The sequence below is a fragment of the Paramormyrops kingsleyae genome, chromosome 20 (genome assembly GCF_048594095.1).
Source record: "Paramormyrops kingsleyae isolate MSU_618 chromosome 20, PKINGS_0.4, whole genome shotgun sequence".
NCBI classification, from domain to species: domain Eukaryota; kingdom Metazoa; phylum Chordata; class Actinopteri; order Osteoglossiformes; family Mormyridae; genus Paramormyrops; species Paramormyrops kingsleyae.
The window spans coordinates 2,690,747-2,712,955 of record NC_132816.1 but is presented as its reverse complement, the minus strand read 5'-3'; the positions used below and the strand labels follow the sequence as shown (position 1 = coordinate 2,712,955).

At 46.6% G+C, this 22,209-nt stretch overlaps 1 protein-coding gene across 4 annotated transcripts; it reads left to right on the top strand.

Annotated features, from left to right (window-relative positions):
* The first annotated feature begins 13,762 nt into the window (after window positions 1-13,762).
* LOC140581261 (uncharacterized) lies at window positions 13,763-22,209 on the top strand. Of its 4 annotated transcripts, XM_072703404.1 has the most exons (7): window positions 13,763-13,932; window positions 16,552-16,617; window positions 16,766-16,883; window positions 16,958-17,094; window positions 19,400-19,534; window positions 19,789-19,894; window positions 20,181-22,209. In XM_072703404.1, the coding sequence occupies exons 2-7, from the start codon at window positions 16,600-16,602 to the stop codon at window positions 21,617-21,619; spliced, it is 1,953 nt and encodes a 650-aa protein (XP_072559505.1). In that variant the 5' UTR covers window positions 13,763-13,932; window positions 16,552-16,599; the 3' UTR covers window positions 21,620-22,209. The 4 variants fall into 4 exon arrangements, 3 of the variants coding, with proteins under 3 accessions (XP_072559505.1, XP_072559506.1, XP_072559504.1); XR_011984320.1 differs by lacking the exon at window positions 13,763-13,932 and having other exon boundaries at window positions 16,604-16,883; window positions 20,181-21,681; window positions 21,889-22,209; XM_072703405.1 differs by lacking the exon at window positions 13,763-13,932 and having other exon boundaries at window positions 16,604-16,883; window positions 20,181-21,484; window positions 21,569-22,209.

Genomic DNA, 22,209 nt, shown 5'->3' with positions numbered 1-22,209 from the left:
CAGCTACCCCAACCTTTAACAGATAGGGAGCCCCCTGCACCTCAAAAAACAGATCAGCAGTGGGGTATGATCTTTCATCACCATGTACACAGCAAACTGATATAGTTTCAGCAGGACATATATAGTAATCTGGTACATATTTGCTGTGCACCAGAGTCTGTGTGCTGCCAGTATCTATTAAAGCATTAATTTCTTGTCCATTAATCTTTACTGAGGTGATTTTATTTAGCTGCTTTTCCTCAGGTTTCATATCCACATTCTGGTGAGGCACAAAACACATCTGAGTTAGCTTGCTTGGATTCTGAGAACACATGGGCTTGGTGTGACCTTCCTGTCCACAGAGGTAACATACTGGTGGCCTTTTACCCGGCTTATGGGTATTTAGAGGCAGGTTTTCCCTTGTCGGGAGCTTACCCACACCGGTTGCTGGCCTCTGATAGAACTGAGAGGGTTGTGACCGACGAGAGTCTCTGGCAGCCCTCCATGCACTGTTGCTCCATGGCTGACTCCTACTCCGTGCAGCTACAAACACATCAGCCAGGGTGGCAGCTTCTACAGCAGACTTTGGATTATGCTCCTTGATCCAAACCTGAAGCTCCGGACACAACATTCTTAAAAATTGTTCCAAAATAATCAATTCACCAATTTCCTTTACAGTTTTATCTTTAGGGTGAATCCATTTATCATAAAGCTCTTTCAACTTTGCATACACCTCCTTGGGACTCTCATCAAAAACCTCAAGGCAGCGAAATCTCAGCCTGTAAGTCTCTGGACTTATATCATATTTTTTGCAAAATAGCAGCCTTTACCTTCCCATATTCCAGTGAATCATCCACATCCATGTTAACATAGGCACTTCGAGCCTTACCAGTCAAAAGAGGAATAAGGTGAAAAATCCAGTCTGATTTTCGCCAACGATAAGCAGCTGCAATTCTCTCAAAAGTGGTCAAAAAGTGTTCAATATCATCTTCAACAGTTAATTTTTCCAATTTGGGATGATGAATGTGCACAGACTGACCTGTCGAGCTGTAGGCTAAGCCAGAACCCTCAGGTTCAGATGTTGCTTGAGTCTGATAATCAGCTGGAATTCCAACCAGCTCCGGATCACTTGATGTGGGCTCAGGGACTGGGATCGTTCTTACCTGAACTTCCATCTGTAACTGTCGAAACTGATGTTGCAAATTCTTATAGCGTTGCTCTTGCCGTACAGAATCCTCTTTCTGCTTTTTATCTCGCTCTTTCTGTTGCCCCATCAAGGTCTGAAGAATTCCAGCAATATCAAACAGTGTTGGCTCCCTGATATCTTCACCCTTAGTGTCTCCAGTTATGGCCGAAGCTCCTTCCTCCATCTCCTTTTCCATCTCCATCTCTGGCTGCTGCAAAGCCTCTCTAGTCTCCATTCTGTTTCCCTTCCTTGGGCGCACTCCACTCTGCATGGCTCAAAGTCTCACAAAAAAACTAAAAAATATGAAGAAAAAAAAATCCTGTCTCCTCAACTCAAAAAATGATCCCACTTCTGACACCACATGTGAGGGACCAAGCGCTAAAAGCAGGAGGAGTCACAGGAATAATTAGAAAAAATATGTTTTTTTTTTTTTTTATTCTGACCCAAACTTAATTTAACAAATATTACATGTTGAGCCCGGGAAAAGAATCAAAGTAACAAAACTAAACTCAGGAATGTAAATAAACCACCTGGCTGCACAACAAACATAACTAACTTCTCTGGACATGACACAAGGGCATATATATATATAATGGCTGATCAGACCAATAGAAACAATAGGGGTACCTAAACACAACACAACACTAACTATAAGACACAACACCGCAGTCCAGTTTGTTGATAAACTAAACATTAAAGAAGAAATCAAAATAACTAAACTTTAATTACAAATATCTAGTGAAATAAACACTAGTTTAAACTAAACACAAATTTCCCCCTCTCCAACAGGAACTGGTGGTACAGTCCAATTAACTTCAGGCATTTAAGTGCTCTGAGCCCTGGCCACCATCTTTTGCCAGGCCACTCCCAGGGATCACAGCAGGTAAATAAACCGGTAAAAGAAACAAGAGTTAGTCACACTAATCACAACAACAGATAAAAATGAATTGATATAAATACATCAGTAAACTAAATGTGCGCGCTTACAAATAGAACAAATGTATTTAAACCAATGAATAAAGTTATTGCAAAGTGTTAAAATAAAAGGATGAATGAAGATGTGTGTGTGTTTACCCACTTTACTTAAGTGTGGCCTGGTGTTTGGCCATCACAGTTATTAATGCTATGATATTTGGTGTGGATCTGGCTCAGATCCGTGACTCAAACTTTACATCAGGGGCTCATCTGGCCCTGGTCTGTGATTGGTGATAAATTTTTTCAGCTACACCTGGGCCAGACTGTCACGTTGCGCGGTAGGCGGACGAAACGAGGTTTAATGGGGGTAAACAGTAACAGACAGGGCAACAACACACAACTAACGTCAATGACTGATCTGGGGGATAGTGGGAGACGTGGACTGATATACACAGGACAGGTTGGAATTAACTAGACATAGGTGGGAACAATCAGGAATCGACATGAGGTAATGAGGGGGCGTGGCACACACGAGGATCGTTCGGAGCTGAACGTGACAGAACCCCCCCCCAAAGGCGCGCACACTGGGGAGGCGACGGACGAGACGAGGGGCAGGAGCTGAAAAACAAAAACAGAACATTAACGGGGGACCGGGAATAAGACAGAGACACAAAACAGGCACAGGGGCAAAAGCCAGGACAAAACCCGACACAAGACAGGAAACGCAGACAGGCAGACAGAGAAGGGAGACACAGAGGAAACACCCACAGGCAATACGAAGGGGCCAGGAGTGAACGGAGGAGGAACAGAGGGACGAGGAGCAGATACAGGCGGGACGAAGGGAGGAGGAGCAGACAGGGGAGACCAGACAGGAACGGACGGGGGACAAAAGGGAACCCGAGGGAGCCCAGACGGGCAACGGGCGGCGGCCGGAGGGGCCGCAGGCGACAGGAAGGAGGGAGCAGGAGGGGACCACGAAGGGAACAAGGAGACAGGGCGAGGGACAGACGAAGGAGACAAGAAGGGAGTCGGAGGGGTCAACGGCAAAGGGAAGGAGAAGGGGGAAGCCGCAGCCAGCGAAGCCGCCACCACAGCGGGCAGAGGCGCTGTCCGCAGAGGCGCCGTCCGCCGACGCGCCGGCGCAGGGGGACGCGCCGGCGCAGGGGGACCCGCAGGCGTCCGACGCGGAGTCGGAGGCGGGACCGAGGCCGGGGGACAAGGCCGCGGAGGGGGACCCGCAGGCGACCCCCGACCCGGAGCTGGAGGAACCGCAGACGCGCCCCGAGCCCCAGCCAAAGCGAGTGAGGGCGAGCCAAGGGGCAGGGCGGGTGGGACCCCGGCCCGACGTCTATGTCCCCTCCCCTTGCGGGACACTGACAGGCGGCGTCCTGAGGGGTGTCGGCCTCGCTGGGGCAAGGGTGCTGGAGTCACTGGAGCCGCAGCGGGTGGAGGCTCGGGCAGAGCCGCGGGCGTGGCGGCAGGCTGCACGGCGGCAGGCGGTGCAGCCGGAGCCGCGGGCGTGGCGGCAGGCGGCGCAGCTGGAGAGGCAGTTAGGACGGGCTGGACAGGCAGGATGGGCGAGCCGGGCTAGACGGGCAAGACAGAAGAGCCGGGCTAGATGGGCAAGACAGAAGAGCCGGGCTGGATGGGCAAGACAGAAGAGCCGGGCTGGACGGGCGGTGCCGCGGGAAGAGCGGCGGCCTCAGGCGGTGCCGTGGGAAGAGTGGCGGCCTCAGGCAGTGCCCCGGGCACCTCAGACGTGCGGCCAGCAGGGGACGCCTCGGCTGGCACCTCGGGCGTGCGGCCAGCAGGGGGTGCCTCGGCGGGCACCTCGGGCGTGCGGCCAGCAGGGGGCACCTCGGCGGGCAGAGCGGCGGCCTCAGGCAGGGCCGCGGGCCTGAGGCCAGCAGGGGGCGCCACGGCGGGCGCTTCGGGCGGGCGGCCAGCAGGGGGCGCCTCGGCGGGCGCCGCCGACACGTGGCCAGCAGGGGGCGCCTCAGCAGGCACCTCGGGCGTGCGGCCAGCAGGGGGTGCCTCGGCAGGCGGAGGTGGGGCCGTAGCAGGTGGCTCGGGCAGAGCGGCGACGGCAGCAGCAGCAGGCGGTGCTGCGGGCAGAGCGCCGGCAGCAGCAGCAGGCGGTGCCGCGGGCAGAGCGGCGTCCTCGGGGGGAGCCGCGGGTATGGCGGCAGCAGTAAGCGGTAGGTCAGGCACTTCATCCAGCGCGCCCAGGTCCGGTGCCTCCCGGAGCGGCTTGGTTCCTTTAAGGGACCGCGGGACCCGAAGGATTGCATCCCACGCAGCCCTGGCTCCCCTGTTAGCCAGGCACGACACCCGGTAATTATATGCCGCTAGCGGCGGCTCCTCTATGAATGCACCGGGGGCTGTAATGAACCTCTGGCGCTGCTGGGTCAGGAGGGGTTCCTCCTGACATTCCCCGGGAAGAGGCGCTGCGGCGAGATAGCACGCCCCCAGGAAGATTGTCGGGGTGGCTTCTTCTCTTTTTCCCCTGCGCCTCTTCTTTCGCCTACTGGGACAGGTAGGTGGAGGCGGGGTTGCCTCAGAGCAGGCGAGCGGCTGGGGCCGCTTCTCCTTCACCTTGTCGAGGAGCTGCCGTAGGAGAGCGCGCACTTCCGCCATTGAGTGCACTTCGTTGATTGGTGTAACCCCCTGTAGTAGAGTCCAGCTCTTCTCTGCTAGGGCCAACAAGCCGGGATCCCCGCGGATCTACGGCAGCTCTCGCCAATACGCAACCTCCTGCAGCAGGAGGAGCCAGGAATCTTCCTCCTGCTGCGGTGCGTTGTTCGGAAGATCAGTCATTCTGTCACGTTGCGTGGTAGGCGGGCGAAACGGGGTTTAATGGGGGTAAACAATAACAGACAGGGCAACACCACACAACTAACGTCAATGACTGATCTGGGGGATAGTGGGAGACGCGGACCGATATACACAGGACAGGTTGGAATTAACTAGACATAGGTGGGAACAATCAGGAATCGACATGAGGTAATGAGGGGGCGTGGCACACACGAGGATCATTCGGAGCTGAACATGACACAGACATGGCCCAAATAAATCCCCACACATTTCTCGTCTTCGAAACAGTTTATTTTTAAAAATTTTTTTTACATTTCTGAATCTCAATCTCATCCAGAGAACACATAACATTTTTTATTTGTCATTACAAAAATTCCAGTCATATGAAAAATGTAAAAAATATATTCAAAAACATTGTGACAAGCTTGCATGGAATAAATTGTTTAATTCAATATCAATTGTATTTATTAAAAAATAATGCATCATGCAATAATAAAAAAAATAAAATAAAATTTACGTGTGTGCGGAGACCAAGCGTCAAATAGCAAGACATTGAAAATAAGTCAACTTACATAATAGTTTGGATGGTTAAAGGAAAACAGGTGATCAGCAAAAGTTGGAGCCAGTGGAACCAGGTACAGGTCTGAACATAAAAAAGTACATTTATTTTACTAATCTCTGAATATACATTGATCTGTGTTTGTGTGTGTGTGGTGGTATCTTACATGGTCTGTCACTGAAGAGTATGAAGTAGCACGTCTGAAAGTAAACTGGGAATACAGCTTTCAGACTATGCGATAGAGGAGGAAAGGAATTCAACATGTGTGCTGGATGATACTGGGGGTGCCTATAGAGTGTCATTTCTAAATCTTAATGCGTTAGTCGACAGGACATCAGGTGGAAATAAAGCTCAAGCAACAAGTTTCAAAATCAGGGTACAGGTGCATTCTGTGTCTCAAAATGTGACTGTATGTATGTGATATAGTTGGTCACCTGCAGGAGATGATGGGCGGCTTGACCTCAACTTGACTAGCATCGGCAGAGGGAATGGAACAAAACCTATGGAGCACAGTTCAAAGAAATAGGAGACATTTAACTACTCAAAAAAACTCAGTAACACTGTTGCAAAAATGAGAATCTGAATTTGAAATGAACAACAAGTAAGAAACTGAAAAAAGGGGGGGAAATACACTTAATGTTTCACCTCATACATAAAATACACTTCACATCTAAATAAACATATTTGTTTAAACACTATCAAAATTACATTACAGAAGGGGCCGGAAAATGGATAAAAGCATTTGAGGAGGAAACTATGGGTCGGCTCCTGGCGATAGGGGACATAAAGGTGGTTCTGGCTCGCGTTTTGGGGGCAGACAGAATGGAGAGACTGCTGCGAAGCAGTGGCCTGGTAGCGGCGACAGGGACTCCTGTGAATGATGCATGTCACTTTGACGGTTACCGTGCTAACTGCTGGCACCAGCTGTGACTAATGTTTCCTCCACGGCTGAGTGTGTTTGAAATGAAGGTGGAACCCATCAAGGAGGAGGAGAGCCCAGCTGCCTATCTGCAAGCTCAAGAAAAGCGATGGCACACTGAGACAGAGCAGGACCTGCAGAATCCGGCATTCAGGGGTCAGTACCGGAGGGCACTGCAGGACGCGCTCCCTAAGCCAGTGAGAAGCAGGCTAAGGCAGGTTGTGGGGCTCGTTACTATGCCTGAGGAGCAGTACCGTGAGCAGCTGATCCATGCTATTGACTTGTACAGAGAGGAGGAGGACTGTGCTAAAGAGTGTGAGAGGGAACTGGCAAAGAAATTGAATCAGATGCAGCTGGAGGAGCTGACCGCTAAAAAGAAAAAAGTCCAGGCACCAGTGGTCTCTCCGGACCCAAGCCCCGGGGGCAGCCTGTGGACAGCCGACAGTCTCCTGTCGCTGGGGCCCCCAGGATACCAATTGACCTCCAGTCCCTGATTGGAACAAAGACAGTAGATATGATAGGTGGGGAGGTGATCAGAGGGCACCTAATTTCCCACAAATTAGGCGATCCCAGTCTATGGGAGGACTGGGGAACAGGCCACCCAAACTGGTGTGCTGGAACTGTAACCAGCCCGGACACACCTGTAGAGTCTGCTCGAATCCACCCTTTCAAGGGGAGAGCCCGAGACGTCCTGCAGACCCGGTTAATCCGGGAGGCCCTGCGGGCCCAATGCCAAATAGAGGCAGGGGTGGCAATCCGCAGGTGCAGATTAACAGACCACGGGGTCCGATCAACCTGTGGGCCCAGGGACGTTTATTCTAGGGATGCCCAGAGAATCCTGAAGGGGGACCTCAGATGCCAATGTTGAGTAAGGGGTCTGAGGCTGAGCCGATGCTGCAGGTTCAAATAAATGGCAAAGTAATACCAATGATGATAGACACTGGAGCCACCTAAACTTTTGTAGGACTAAAAGATGCCAGTCATATCCCCTGGTCCGCTGAAAAGGTCAGGACCATAGGATTCTCAGGACAAGTGCAGCATATATCTAAATCTGCTCCAGTGGAGATTAAGATAGGGGACAAAAATGTAAATATGCCCATACTAATATCAGAGCATATCCCAGTGAATTTATTAGGCAGCGATGCTTTGTGTCAGCTGCAGATAGACATTAAATGTACAGAGGGGGGCATAGAGGTGCTCAGTGGACAGTACAGCCTTCTGCGACAAAATCTGTTGTTCAATAGGGGACAGTATAGTTCATACGGGATTGAAGACGTTACTGGAAAAGTTTGGGAAATTCTAGAACAGTGGGGCCCATTTATACAGGGACAATATAGCAATAGGCTGAATTGGACACAGGACAAACATACACTCACCTAAAGGATTATTAGGAACACCTGTTCAATTTCTCATTAATGCAATTATCTAATCAACCAATCACATGGCAGTTGCTTCAATGCATTTAGGGGTGTGGTCCTGGTCAAGACAATCTCCTGAACTCCAAACTGAATGTCAGAATGGGAAAGAAAGGTGATTTAAGCAATTTTGAGCGTGGCATGGTTGTTGGTGCCAGACGGGCCGGTCTGAGGATTTCACAATCTGCTCAGTTACTGGGATTTTCACGCACAACCATTTCTAGGATTTACAAAGAATGGTGTGCAAAGGGAAAAACATCCAGTATGCGGCAGTCCTGTGGGCGAAAATGCCTTGCTGATGCTAGAGGTCAGAGGAGAATGGGCCGACTGATTCAAGCTGATAGAAGAGCAACTTTGACTGAAATAACTACTCGTTACAACCGAGGTATGCAGCAAAGCATTTGTGAAGCCACAACACGCACAACCTTGAGGCGGATGGGCTACAACAGCAGAAGACCCCACCGGGTACCACTCATCTCCACTACAAATAGGAAAAAGAGGCTACAATTTGCACGAGCTCACCAAAATTGGACAGTTGAAGACTGGAAAAATGTTGCCTGGTCTGATGAGTCTCGATTTCTATTGAGACATTCAAATGGTAGAGTCAGAATTTGGCGTAAACAGAATGAGAACATGGATCCATCATGCCTTGTTACCACTGTGCAGGCTGGTAGTGGTGGTGTAATGGTGTGGGGGATGTTTTCTTGGCACACTTTAGGCCCCTTAGTGCCAATTGGGCATCCTTTAAATGCCACGGCCTACCTGAGCATTGTTTCTGACCATGTCCATCCCTTTATGACCACCATGTACCCATCCTCTGATGGCTACTTCCAGCAGGATAATGCACCATGTCACAAAGCTCGAATAATTTCAAATTGGTTTCTTGAACATGACAATGAGTTCACTGTACTAAAATGGCCCCCACAGTCATCAGATCTCAACCCAATAGAGCATCTTTGGGATGTGGTGGAACGGGAGCTTCGTGCCCTGGATGTGCATCCCACAAATCTCCATCAACTGCAAGATGCTATCCTATCAATATGGGCCAACATTTCTAAAGAATGCTTTCAGCACCTTGTTGAATCAATGCCACGTAGAATTAAGGCAGTTCTGAAGGCGAAAGGGGGTCAAACACCATATTAGTATGGTGTTCCTAATAATCCTTTAGGTGAGTGTACTTGTTTGTTGCGATGGGGAGAATTCAGTGATCCTGAAGTAAAGGATGAGTGGGATCAGCTGATAGATTCTCTGCCTGACTGAGAGAAAGAAAGGATGTGCATGATAACAGATGGGATAATATTAGGGCCTGAGGGAGTAGACATTCAGATACGGAGGACAGGAATGATGGGAGAATGGTACAACATACCAGACATGGAACCCCACAAAGCAGTGGCTTTTAACCAGTCCATGCTGGATCTGGGAGAAATTATGGGGTGAGCAAAGCAGGTGGTTTGGGTGCCGACGGTGTGTGAAGGAGTGCAGGCAGCGGCAGGAGAAAAGTTGTTAAGGATTCAGTGGAGCGCAGAGATTGTAGGTGATTTGAAGTTTGACAAAAGAGATTCGTGGTTGTGGAGCATGATAGGGGTGCAGTGTGATGCAAAAGAAAGTACAGAGGAATGCTGGAAGGAAATGGAAAGAGAAGTGCCTGAGGAGGTGTGGACCACCCATGACACAGATGTAGGCCTAGTAAATTCAGCTAGCCCAGTGGAGATTTATCTCAAACCAGGGTGCACACCACCCTGGAAAAATCAGTACCCCTTGAAACCTGAGGCCGAGGAAGGAATAAGGGAAACAATAGAGGGGTTACTGGATGCAGGGATGTTGGTGCCTACCATAATCTGCTGCAACACCCCCCCTCTTGCCTGTGTCAAAGGCAGGAGGTGAAAAGTGGGGGCTGGTTCATGAACTGCGTGCAGTGAATGAGGTAGTGGAGGATCAGACAGCAGAAGTTCCCAATCCACACACACTGTTGGCAAATGTGCCCCCCACTGCAAAATGGTTTACGGTTGTGGATTTGTGTTCAGCGTTTTTCAGTGTGCCCCTTGCAGAACAGTCACGGTTTCTGTTTGTTTTCACCTACAGGGGTCAGCAGTATAACTACACGAGCATGCAGCAGGGATTTAATCACTCGCCACATGTGTTTAATCAGGTGCTTAGGGCAGATTTAGATGGACTGAATTTAAAAAGTACAGTGATACAGTACGTGGATGATCTATTGCTGTGTGCTGACACGCTGGCAGACTGCCACCAAGACTCAGTGCAGCTGCTGAAGGGGGGCATAAGGTGTCTAAGGCCAAGCTACAGTACTGCCAAGAGAAGGTTACGTACTTGGGACGTGAGAGCAGCCATGGGAGGAAAGCTATAGCAACAGAGCAGCTAGAGGGGATCACTAAGGCTCCGAAACCCATGACTGTGTCACAAATACTGACTTTTCTAGGGATGATAGGCTTCAGCATGGATTGGATTGAGGACTATGCTGTGAAAGTGGCACCGTTGTGGGCACTGATGAAGGAGGAGGGCCGCACTAATTTGAAGGCCTCCTTCATTTGGACAAATGAGGCCTCAGTAGCATTTGAATCCATCAAGCAGGAGCTACAGAGAGCACCTGCTCTGGGCCTTCCTGATTACACTGGGCAGCGTGTGGCTCAGTGGGCTAAGCCTGCGTACCTGTAATCACAAAGGCGCTGGTTCAAACCCAGCCTCAACACATCTGTGGGTCCTTGAGCAAGGCCCTTATCCCTCAGCTCCCTGGGCACCCCAACAGGTGGCTGCCCTTTACAGACAACTTACTCTGCAAAGAGCAAGTTGAGGGAGGCGTAAAAACAATTTCCCCATGGGGATCAATGAAGTATCATTTAAATTAAGCCAGCGGTTCCCAAACTAGGGTACGCGTACCCTCTGGGGTACACAAGAGGCTGTAGGGGGTACGCGAGGGAGCAGGGGGAATCACGAATTCGAACAACGAGACAGTCAGTAATTCTCACAACAGCAGAGTCTGTGACCTCCAAAAAAGCCGTAAAACACAAAATACAGTCGTGTTTTTGTGCTTATTAAATTTAAGTGTTTCCAAAGATTAATCCCACAACAGTAATAAAATAAATGTCTTGCTTTAACATAAATACTAAAAGAATAGATCGCTTTAATCGCTATTACAGTTGGGTATGGGCACGCGGTCTTATTTAGAAAACATACAAAAAGAGACGCATATAATGTTTAATCATTCGTTAATTTGTATTTGTCCGGTCCAGGAGGTTAATTTTGGGGACCGTTAAAGTGATAGATCACCTATCTTGATTAAGCCTGATTCGGTTCGTTATATATATTATTAAAAAGTAAATATTAAGTAAGAATGAGAATATGAACAACCATGGGAATTATTTTTACAGTGAAAACAATTGGAATTAATTATATTGTATGTTCTTGAGTAATCGATAAAATCAGTATATGCAAGACATCAATCTGTAATAGTGGAAAATATGTCCAGTTGATATGCCCAGTATGATCTAGGTCTGTGTGGTCAGACACTGTGCAATAAACAGAATTTTTAGGAACATGGCAAATGTTCACATTGCAGCATGGAGGTAGGTTCACTGTCACAACGCTGACCGGGGAAGCAGAGGCGAGGAGACATAGGATCGGGAAAATGCGGGGTTTAATGAGCAAAAGGAACACACACTAGCGGTAAAGCAGAATTACAATACAATGACAGGACTGGAGAAACAAACGGAAACACGGACTAAATACAATGGACTAATGACAAGTTTGACAACAATCAGGAACAGCTGGTAAACACGGGGAATCCACACAGGGTTAACAAGGGGGCTTGGCACACGGAAGGAGCGGACGATCGGGGCATGTCACTCACTGGAGAGCTTTGTCACAGATAACTTAACTGTCTCTAACAGCGTCTAACCGCACATTAAATAAAGTCCTGCGTATCTTTCTATTCTGAAATTCTGCCATGGCATGCACCAGTATGATGCTGGTGCAACTTTCCCAGGACCCTAGTCAAAAATATCTGCCACTCTGGTCGCGGAAAACAAGCGCTAACGGAAATATATGAAAAACACGGGAGCGGTAGAAGATTTTTTTAAATTTGACGGGAATGGGACGGTACGGGAATGACATCCCACGGGACTGAACGGGATGGGAATGGGTTTTGAAAATTTGCCGGTTAAATTGGACGGGAATGGAAAGCCTCCAACATGAATGGGATGGGACGGGAACCAAAAACCTTTTCCATGCCCATCCCTACTGTGAAATTCTCCCACCGGATAGCAACAATCTATTACTAAAATATATTAATAAATTCATTTGGTGGTGAGAAATAATCGACTGTTCAGTATTTATTTTTATGCATGCGGTATTGCAATCTATTTATAGACACTAATTAAGAGTCGTTGGTAGCAGGGGGTACGCGGCTGGAAAAAGTTTGGGAACCACTGAATTAAGCCATTTTATCTGTATGTCGGGAAAAGGAAGGACGGCTTTGGGACGGCCCTGCTGACCCAGGACCTCTGTCCCGGCAGACGGAAGCAGCCATTGGCATATTACAGCATGAAGCTAGATAATGTGGCTCAGGGATACCCACCATGTTCCCAGGGTGTGGTGGCTGCATATTTAGCTTATGAAAAGGCCACTGCCATCACAATGGGTTATCCAGTGACAAATTATACTTCACATAAGGTGGTGGACCTTATTCACAAAGGCAAGTTTGTGTTGACCCCGGCACGGCAGTTAGCGTACTTTGCATTTCTCACTTACTCGGATGTGACCATAAAGCGCTGCACTACAGTGAACCCTGCAGACAGCATTCCCCTGGAGGATGAGGGGCAGCCACATGAGTGTATGGCAGAGTCTTGGGTCTACACTGAACTGAGACCAGACTTGGAGAGCTCTCCCATTGACAATAGTGAGATGGTTTTGTTTGTGGATGGCTCATGCTGGAGAGATGGAGACTTGGTTCAGGCTCAGGGTGATGATTTTTACACTCTCGTTTCAGAGCTGGCGTCACAGCCGTGTTCAGCTCAGTTGGCGGAGCTAAAGCCACAGCCACAGCGGTGCAGGTAGAAGGGAGTAATACGTGGTACCATTTGAGGCACTGCACTAGAGTACCGCAGGGGAGACAGATAGTCACTGCAAACGACACAGAGGATGCAGATGCCCTTGACTCAGATGGCCCTGGCCCACAGGGTGACCAGATAATCCATGTCAGGGAGGACACTCTGAGCTAGGACAGGAATTGTAAATTACCATTTCAAATTAAACGGACCTGGATTTCACTTGAGCACTCAGCTCTTGCTGTGTGCTGATTGGTCAGTCTCCTATAATCATGCATGTGTCACTAATCCTAATGTGAAACAGCTGGATGAGTCCTTCAGTCAAGGAAACAAACCAGTCAAAGCACAAGAAGAGCTAAACTATTTAGCCGAGCACAGGAGCCTTTCAATTAGAAAGTAGTTTGTAAAACCCAAAATGTCCTCCCTGACATGGATTGTCTGGTCACCCTAGCCCTGGCGGAGCTCCCAGAAGAGAAGGATACTGAATTCTTGCTCAACAATATTACTTTAATTGCTAAATTTTATTTACATAAATGTAGATATATGAAGGTCCTCCCCAACTTTGTAGCTTTTAAAAAAGATTTAGTTTTATTTTTTATTCTTTAAAGAAGGTGAAGACCAAAAGTACCTGTAAACTTTGTACTCTTATGTTTGGCCTGTTTTGATTTACCCGTGCTGTCCCCCTAATCCTCTTCCGTAGATATTGTATATTGTTGAAGACGAAATAATGGAGTTTATTTTATTTTTTAAAAAACTTTACTTAACAGAAAAGAAAAAAAACACTCTCCCACTGACAAGTCCGGGGACTCCGGGCTGTGTGTGGAGATCATGTGATATCTGGTACTGCCTCCATGGCGTAGTTTGCACGACGTCATGTCCGGACTCGCTTGTGAAGATCACGTGTTTCCGGCCCTCTAGTGGAGAACCTCCTGGTGAAGGTGTGCAGCCAGAGCCTTCTAATTATTCGGCCAGGCTGCAGCAGTCAGCAGACATTTCAATCGTGGGTTTAATCACGACTGAACAGGAAAATACTGTTTGGGGAAACAACTTTCGAGTCACTGTCAGGAGGAGGCATTTGTGGCACGGTAAGGCGTTTGTGGGGGATGGGTTCGTAGCTGTGAGTGCTAATGTAGCTAGCTAGTTTCGCATTCCGCCAGGAGACATTTAGTTACGGAAAACATGCTTGTATGTTTGTAGAAGTGGGTAGAGTAGTCGAATTCTGTACTCTAGTAAAAGTACAGCTACTTCATTATTTTATAAACTGAAGTCGGCGTAAAAGTAATCAACAATCTCACTACTTTTAATGAGAGTAAAAGTATCTAGAAAAAAAGACTAATGGAGTAGCTTGTTGGTTTACAAAATCGGAATTGGTTATCAACAAGCTTTACAGTTGCGGACTTTTCTAATCAACAGCACAGATAAAAAATCAAATCTAAGATTAAAATATGCTCTCCAAATAAAACAAACGCAAACTGTGGAAATAAAATACCATATATCTTTTTGACAATCAAAAACAGCACGGGAAAACCACAGTATAGATAATCATTGGCTAACAGCAGAATGTTGTATAAATACGTGGGATATATATAAAGTATTCCTAACTTTATGCTATATATATATATATATATATATATACACACACACACATACACATACACACACGGCATTTCCTGTTTTTTTATGTAAAATAAATACCATACTTGGCAAAAAAATAAAATTTTATATATATAATAGGACTGTCAAAATTAACGGGTTAACGCGGATTAATCCATCATCATGATTAATCTGATTAAAATTTTTAACACAATTATCCCATCTGCAGCGCAGAATGATTCAAAATCACTGAAATGTCTCTGTCAACCCATTTCGGGTAGTTTTAGTGCGTTCCATTTCCCCTCGGAACTTGTATTCCGAGTCGGATTCCGGAGTTTTGAAGCCGGAAGTGACTACATGCGCTCCCGTTTCTCTGCTCTTGGCGTTTCTCGGACATCCGAGAAATATCTCGGAGCAGCTCAGAGGATCCCGAGTTCAGAATCCAAGATGGCTGCGCCCTTTATCAACAGAAGGGAAAGTTGTAGTCTTATACTGTTTAAGCACTACTTCTCATTTGTGGCTCATTAAATCGGTCGCACACGCTATACCGTCCAACTTATCTGTGGATGTGTTGCTACGGAGTTTTATATGTAAAGCACCGCACGTAATGTGTTATCAACTGATATTGCAAACAATGGCAATTAACCGGGCTAGAATTGGACTTCATGATTAGTTGGATTATTTGTCGGATTTACGGTAGTTCGTACTAATTGTAAGCGAACGAAGATAAAGACCATTTAAACTGAGGTACCTTAAATCCGACAAGTTGTCCGGCTAAGCAAAAAATCTTGCTTTTTGATATGGGTCCATGGTATTGCACTTCTGTGGCAGATGGAATGCATCAGACTCGTGTTCAAGATGTTCAATAAACATGTTAAGTGCATATATATTCCCTTTTTTCTTGAGTCTGTTTGCTCATGCATAATTAAATGTGATTAATATAGATTAAAAATGAATTATATTTGATCATGATTAATCAAAATTAATCCATAGGAACCCTGTGATTAATCTGATTTAAAAATTTAATCATTTGACAGCACTAATATATAATAAAAAAAACCTTGTGTGCCGCTAGCACGTTTTTATTGACAATGGCAGCTGTATTTTGTATTGCATCATCTGAATAAGTAAACTTTGGGAGTCAAACTAAGATCATTGGAGCTGGTGTAAGTGAAGAAAATCGTTCCTTATCAAATATCAAGTCTCAGGTTAAACCAAAGTTTAATCCTGTGTAAGGAAAAGCAGTAAAGATCCTCCAATGTTCTTGGTTGATCATTTGAATACAGACAGTGTTAGCAATTTATGATTGTGGGGGAGGTCAGGGAGAGATTTGGTGTTCCAGTGGGTGCCATTAGGGTGATAAAGAAGTAATTACATTTACAGTGGCTGAGCTACCATTTGCTCTAATGGGAAGTCTCCGTCCTGCCCCTGCCTCAGGATCCTCACACTGCTGGAGGTTGCTCTTTATATGCAAATGTACTCACAACACCTACACCTTGTTGGGGTATAAAGGGGGATCAAGAACTGTCAATTTGTATTTGAGCTGCCTTTCAATACCCAGTGTATGTCTCCACTGTATTACATTATATTATACTGTTCAATAAACCACCATTTTGCTGAAACAAGACTCTGCAAGTGGATTCCTTACACCTGTGTTCCCGATCTGAGCCCAATTACATTTGCTGTCAGTTAAACTGAGTTATTCTTAGCCGGAGTAGGCTTCTTTGTCTGGCGGGACCCCGGCTTTCCCTTATGTCAAGGAAAAAAGTGGACTGCGAAATACATTCACGCTGCAGTTTGAATTAGTGCTCTCATACTGTTATCCAGTGAAATCGATCTTGGGTGTGGTTTGCATGGAACATTAGGGGGAGGGGGGGGGGGATGATACTGATGGGGTGGCTGAATACCACTGGTAACAGCCTTAAATAAGTCGAGAAAAGGTGAGATGCAGGAGAGTAGGCATTGCATTTTGCAGATATACTCAAGTAAGACTGCAGAATATTCACTTATTACATTGAAAGTAGATTATTTTTTCCTCAACAAGTTACTTGATTAAGTGTAGTGCGCCCCTACCCCCCTCTGCATATTTGACATTTTATTACACATTTCAGGTGGGAACGTGGACTTGGTCGCCGCATAAGATAGAAAGGACTTCGGGCATGAGTTTGTCAGATGAGGTAAGGCAATTGGGGGAGAACTGGCAGCTAAAACTGAGGACAGCCTGTTATATCTGACATGGCCAGTGGGTGCAGTGGCTTTTTGGTGGTGGTGTGCCTGCTCTGTAAAGCATGAAGCAGCCTCATGAAAGGCCCTGTCCCCATGCAGGAGGATTACTCAGATATCCGGGCCTATTTCTCAGAGGCTGAATGGGTTCGGCTGCTGAGATGCGAGAAGGTGCACTACAGGAACATGAAGAGGAACCACCAGGCCATGTTGGATATGGGTAGGCCTCAGGCTCCGGCATTAGACTTGGACTAGTACCAAGAGTGCAATAGTCCACAACTGTGTTTTCTCTAGGGTTGAATCCCATCACCCCAGTGTTCATGAGAAGAAACCGATCCAGCAGGGTGATGGCGGAATGTCCGGCCGTTGACAAACGCAGCGATTCAGAGAAGTGGATTCTTCACCTTCTGAGGAGGAGCCCGGGCATCAAGGTGAGACGAGGTGAAACAGCCAGTTGGAGGGCTTCTGCTGTGATGGGTGATTCCTTCAGGCACAGCATCAGGCATTCGTCTGTGTTGTTCAAGCACAAGGCACTTTCACACTGAAGTTCAGGGACCTTTGGTTTATAAGTTCCTGGGCTGTCTCGGCCAGGAACTTTTGTATCTCCAGGCCGTTTTTGTGTACGGCTTTCACAACACGCATCAGGAACTAGGACCTTATTGCTAAAGCATGGAAGGTGCAAAAAGTTTGTAAGTTTGACGTTGCACATAATCTTCATACAAAACTTTACCGCCATGCCAAAATAACGGAGGCTGGATGAGTCCTTTTAGTTAGTTGTCAGTTTATTGGGTGCTCAATCGTGATCAAAACAAGACACTGCCTTTTATTTATATTTTTGCTAATATAACCCATGACATGTTCATGATTTTTATTAAATTTGGCCAGCAGATCGAGCTTTCATTCTCCGCAGAATAAAAAAAAAATATGTAACATTGTCTTGCTAGTAAGCGATGGCAAGTTTCACTACTGGCCTTTTCTGACAAAACTATATTAGGTAGTGATAGAATTTTCTGATGCAGACATTTGGAGATGCAAGCAAAAAATGTATTACTTGATACATAAATGGAATTATTTTTGTACCCCAATTGTGTCTGCTCAATTTTTGCTCTGCTGCATCTCATTTTCTGCACTTCTTTGTAACTTCCAAGTTTGTGCTGGTGCTTGTGGTCGACCATTCAGCAAGTTAATCGCTCCAGGGCTCCAGATGGCGACTAAAATGGTCGCCAATGCGACTTGATTTTCTATTTTGCGACTAGTTTTTTCATTCTAGTCGCCGGTGGCGACTCTCCCTCTCAATCTAAGAAAAGTTTTAAAATTAAAGCAGCAGAAACGGCTTTTAATTTTGTGCGGACACTCTCAGCCCGCGTCTACCTTTCCTATAACACTATCACGTGATTAAAACCAAACCTAAGGGAGGCATCATCTGACACGCCCACTCTGCTTCAAATGTCATCTTGCTAACTGCTGCGATAAGGGATCCGAAATAGAAGAGAATCGGGCCACGACTACTCCTCTAATTCCGTCCTAACTTTCCACGTAACACGTAACAAATGTTCTAAGTTTCCATGTAACACGCGAAATGGCCAAACGAAAAATTTCTGACTTTTTCTCAGTGCCCACTAGTCCAAATCCTGCCTTGTCTACTTCTGAACGAACCGAAGATAATTCAGTCAGTGGGTTATCTGAGGTACAGCCACCGGCGTCCGGAAATGTACAGTTATTAAAGAATGACAACTCCGTCCCGTTAGCAAAGTCTTCTGCGCCCGCAGCTCCGACGCCTGGAAGACAGTTTAAAGCGGCTTGGTTACTGGAGTTCGTTTGGTTACGGTATGACAAGGGAAAGACGTATTGCAGCTTTTGTGCGCAAGCCGGACAAGAAATTGCTGGTAAAACAGAATTCATTTGTGGTACGAGCCATTTTAAAAAGGAAACTATGAAAAAGCATGGTGAGAGTAAGAAACACGAGAATGTCAGAGTATTGCTTATTAGTAAACATTTGCACTGTTCAAATTTATGTGTCATTTATTATTTTTTATAAGACCTTGCAGAGGACACTAGTCGGCAAGTGAAATAGCCCAGATAGGAGAAAGGAAAGGCAGTGTGAGGTAGACCAAAGAAATACAAGTAAATATTAGTTGTTTATTTCACATTTGGCATGCGGTAGAGATTATGGCTCCCAAAAAAAGCATTTGGCTCCTAAATATTTTGGGTTTAGGAGCCAATGGCTCCCAAATTTTTTTGTTCTGTCTGGAGCCCTGCGCTCTAAGTGCCTCCCCAGTAGTTTGTGTTTCAGCAAATCATACTTAGTCTGCAGTGGGTACTAGAAAAGAGTTCTGGAACTGCCTCCAAGGAACTACAATTGTGCTGCGTTCTTACAGTGTAAACATGACAAAGGTAACTGGTTCTGGGAATAGTTCTGGTTCCGGAAATAGTTTGAGCGTTGTTGAAAGCACCTATAGATGACCAGAACACTAAGTAGGAGCGTTGTGGATATACCCTACGGTGACGCAGTCTGCCTGAAATCTTCATTTGTGTCTTCAGCATCCAGGAGTTTTCCAATCTGTATTCTGGTGGTCCGATCAGAACGAAACCCCTTCTGTGGGGTCAGAATCGTATGCCACAGACCTGGGAAGGAGGGTCTGTTTGTGGTCAACTCAAGCTGTTGCTGGCTGTGCATTACAACACACTGACTAACTGGCACTGTCTCAGTGTTTAATTTCATTTTGGTTTCAGCAGACTCCTTCCTGCAGTGAAACCAGCTGCCACACAAACCAGAAACCTTCCCAGCAGGGAGTCGAAGAGGGTAACAAAGAGGAGGGGGAATTCCTGGTATCTGAGGTTGAAGGGACTGTGAACGAGAGCCCCCAAAAGGTGAAATGGAGTGTATGTGGGTCTCTTCACAAATGTCACTTGTCCATTCAGAGGTGGTTTAATTTTTGTGTGTTAATCACAAAAGCAGCCAAATATAGGTTATGCCAGAAAAGGAAAAAAGTGCAGTTTGTGTGGCTTGAAAATGATTTTAGTTTGCTATCTGCTCCTATTTCTCTTTTAAGCAAATAGAACAGCCTGTATAAAATTATGAAGTGAACGGCTTATTCTGCCTTGTTTGGTTTTTATGGCTGAAGATGAAGGACGCAGCGGTTCAGGATGTGACTGAGGAGGAGCTGACTGGTTCTCTTTCGTTACACACTGATGGGAGGAGCAAAGAGTGTGTGAAACCTCCAAACCCAGGTGATTTTAACTACCAGCATATGTGCAATTGTAACTACCATCAAAACTGCAATTGTTTTGGTGTATTTGGAGGCAATAGTTTGTACTTCATGTTGCCATTTCAAACCAGCAGTGTTGATGCTCTGTGTAGTTCAGTTCAGGCATGTCAGAGATTGCAGTGTGAATAGCACACTGTGAATATGAACTGCGTATGGAGTAATGAAGGCTCTTTGGAAGATATGTTTGCCTTTCTCTTTTAAACCTGTTCCATCTCATTACTGACTGCCGTGTCTCCATCTTCCCCCAGCAAGGAGAGTGGATGAATCCTCCAAAACTTTTGCTTGCTCTCAGGATCCATTCTCATACACTGCAGACATTGACCTGCACAGACATATCAAAATATCTCACCCCAAGGAGTATGTCAGACAGCTGAGGACTGGATCTGTCTACACAACCCAGGATTCGCCAACTTCTGCTGGTCCCTGTGCTGCTCAGCCCAGTACAGACACAATCAGGACCCTGGAAGAAGCCAGTACAGACACACTGACAGCACAACAGGGTTCCCAGGGTGAGATGACTTTCAATATAAACAGTGACTGTAAAATACACAGGCAGCCTCACACAGAGAAGTCGTCCCACCAGTGCTCCCAGTGTGGGAAGAGCTTCAGTCAGTTAGGAAACCTAAAGACACACCAGCGGATTCACACAGGAGAGAGGCCCTACCAGTGCTCCCAGTGTGGGAAGAGCTTTAGTGAGTTAGGAAACCTAAAGACACACCAGCGGATTCACACAGGAGAGAGGCCCTACCAGTGCTCCCAGTGTGGGAAGAGCTTTAGTGAGTTAGGAACCCTAAAGAAACACCAGCGGATTCACACAGGAGAGAGGCCCTACCAGTGCTCCCAGTGTGGAAAGAGCTTCAAACATTTAGAAAGCCTAAAGATACACCAGCGGATTCACACAGGAGAGAGGCCCTACCAGTGCTCCCAGTGTGGAAAGAGCTTCAAACGTTTAGAAAGCCTAAAGACACACCAGCGGATTCACACAGGAGAGAGGCCCTACCAGTGCTCCCAGTGTGGAAAGAGCTTCAAACGTTTAGAAAGCCTAAAGACACACCAGCGGATTCACACAGGGAAGAGGCCCTACCAGTGCTCCCAATGTGGGAAGAGCTTTAATGAGTTAGGAACCCTAAAGACGCACAAGCGGATTCACACAGGAGAGAGGCCCTACCAGTGCTCCCAATGTGGGAAGAGCTTTAGTGAGTTAGGAAACCTAAAGACGCACAAGCGGATTCACACAGGAGAGAGGCCCTACCAGTGCTCTCAGTGTGGGAAGAGCTTTATTCAGTCAGGAAACCTAAAGATCCACCAGCGGATTCACACAGGAGAGAGGCCCTACCAGTGCTCCCAGTGTGGGAAGAGCTTTAGTGAGTTAGGAACCCTAAAGAAACACCAGCGGATTCACACAGGAGAGAGGCCCTACCAGTGCTCCCAGTGTGGGAAGAGCTTCAGTCAATTAGGACACCTAGAGAGTCACCAGCGGATTCACACAGGAGAGAGGCCCTACCAGTGCTCCCAGTGTGGGAAGAGCTACAGTCGAATAGGAACCCTAAAGGTCCACCAGCAGATTCACACAGGAGAGAGGCCCTACCAGTGCTCCCAGTGTGGGAAGAGCTTTAGTAAGTCAGGAACCCTAAAGAAGCACCAGCGGATTCACACAGGAGAGAGGCCCTACCAGTGCTCCCAGTGATGATCTCGATTAGGACACATTAAGAAGCACTCACTTGACAGTTCATTATCACAGTTAGTCCAGTAAGTTGGTTCTTGAATTTTTCTGAATTGTATTTGTGAAATACCAGTATGTTGGGTCTCCCTCATTAGTCCTGTTGATGTTTAGGATTTGTTTGACAAAGATTCGGAGGCAGTGTTTTAATAGTTACAGTATATTTTGAAGGTAGACTTTGACTGCAAAGCAGTTTTATAAACTACTGAAAAATTACACAGTTGTGTATTTTACAGAAGAGGATTCGGGCTACGTGAAATAATAATCAGAGAATTCTGAGGAAGAAGTCTGAATCCTGACATTACAGTCAGAGGCTGGCTGCAGACCTCAGGCTCCATGCAAGACAAAGCAGAATACACAGAGGCCCTTTCCTTATCTAGGGCCACAAGTGGAGATGTCAGTGTTGGTGGAAAATGACAGAATTGGTAGCATTCCTGCACATTAATTGATTGTGAACATATGAAATATTTAATTTTTAGGAGGTTATATGAGTGTTATATATTGTAGTTTTATTTGAACATTGTGTAAGCATCTGAAGAAGAATAATTTTCATCGCA

What these genes read in the sequence shown, in the direction of transcription:
- LOC140581261 (XM_072703403.1), top strand. Translation starts at nt 16,742, where the DNA reads ATGAAAGGCCCTGTCCCCATGCAGGAGGATTACTCAGATATCCGGGCC. An exon ending in CCAGGCCATGTTGGATATGG is followed by an intron (nt 16,884 to 16,957) that starts GTAGGCCTCAGG and finishes TGTTTTCTCTAG; the next exon opens with GGTTGAATCCCATCACCCCA. An exon ending in TGTGAAACCTCCAAACCCAG is followed by an intron (nt 19,895 to 20,180) that starts GTGATTTTAACT and finishes ATCTTCCCCCAG; the next exon opens with CAAGGAGAGTGGATGAATCC.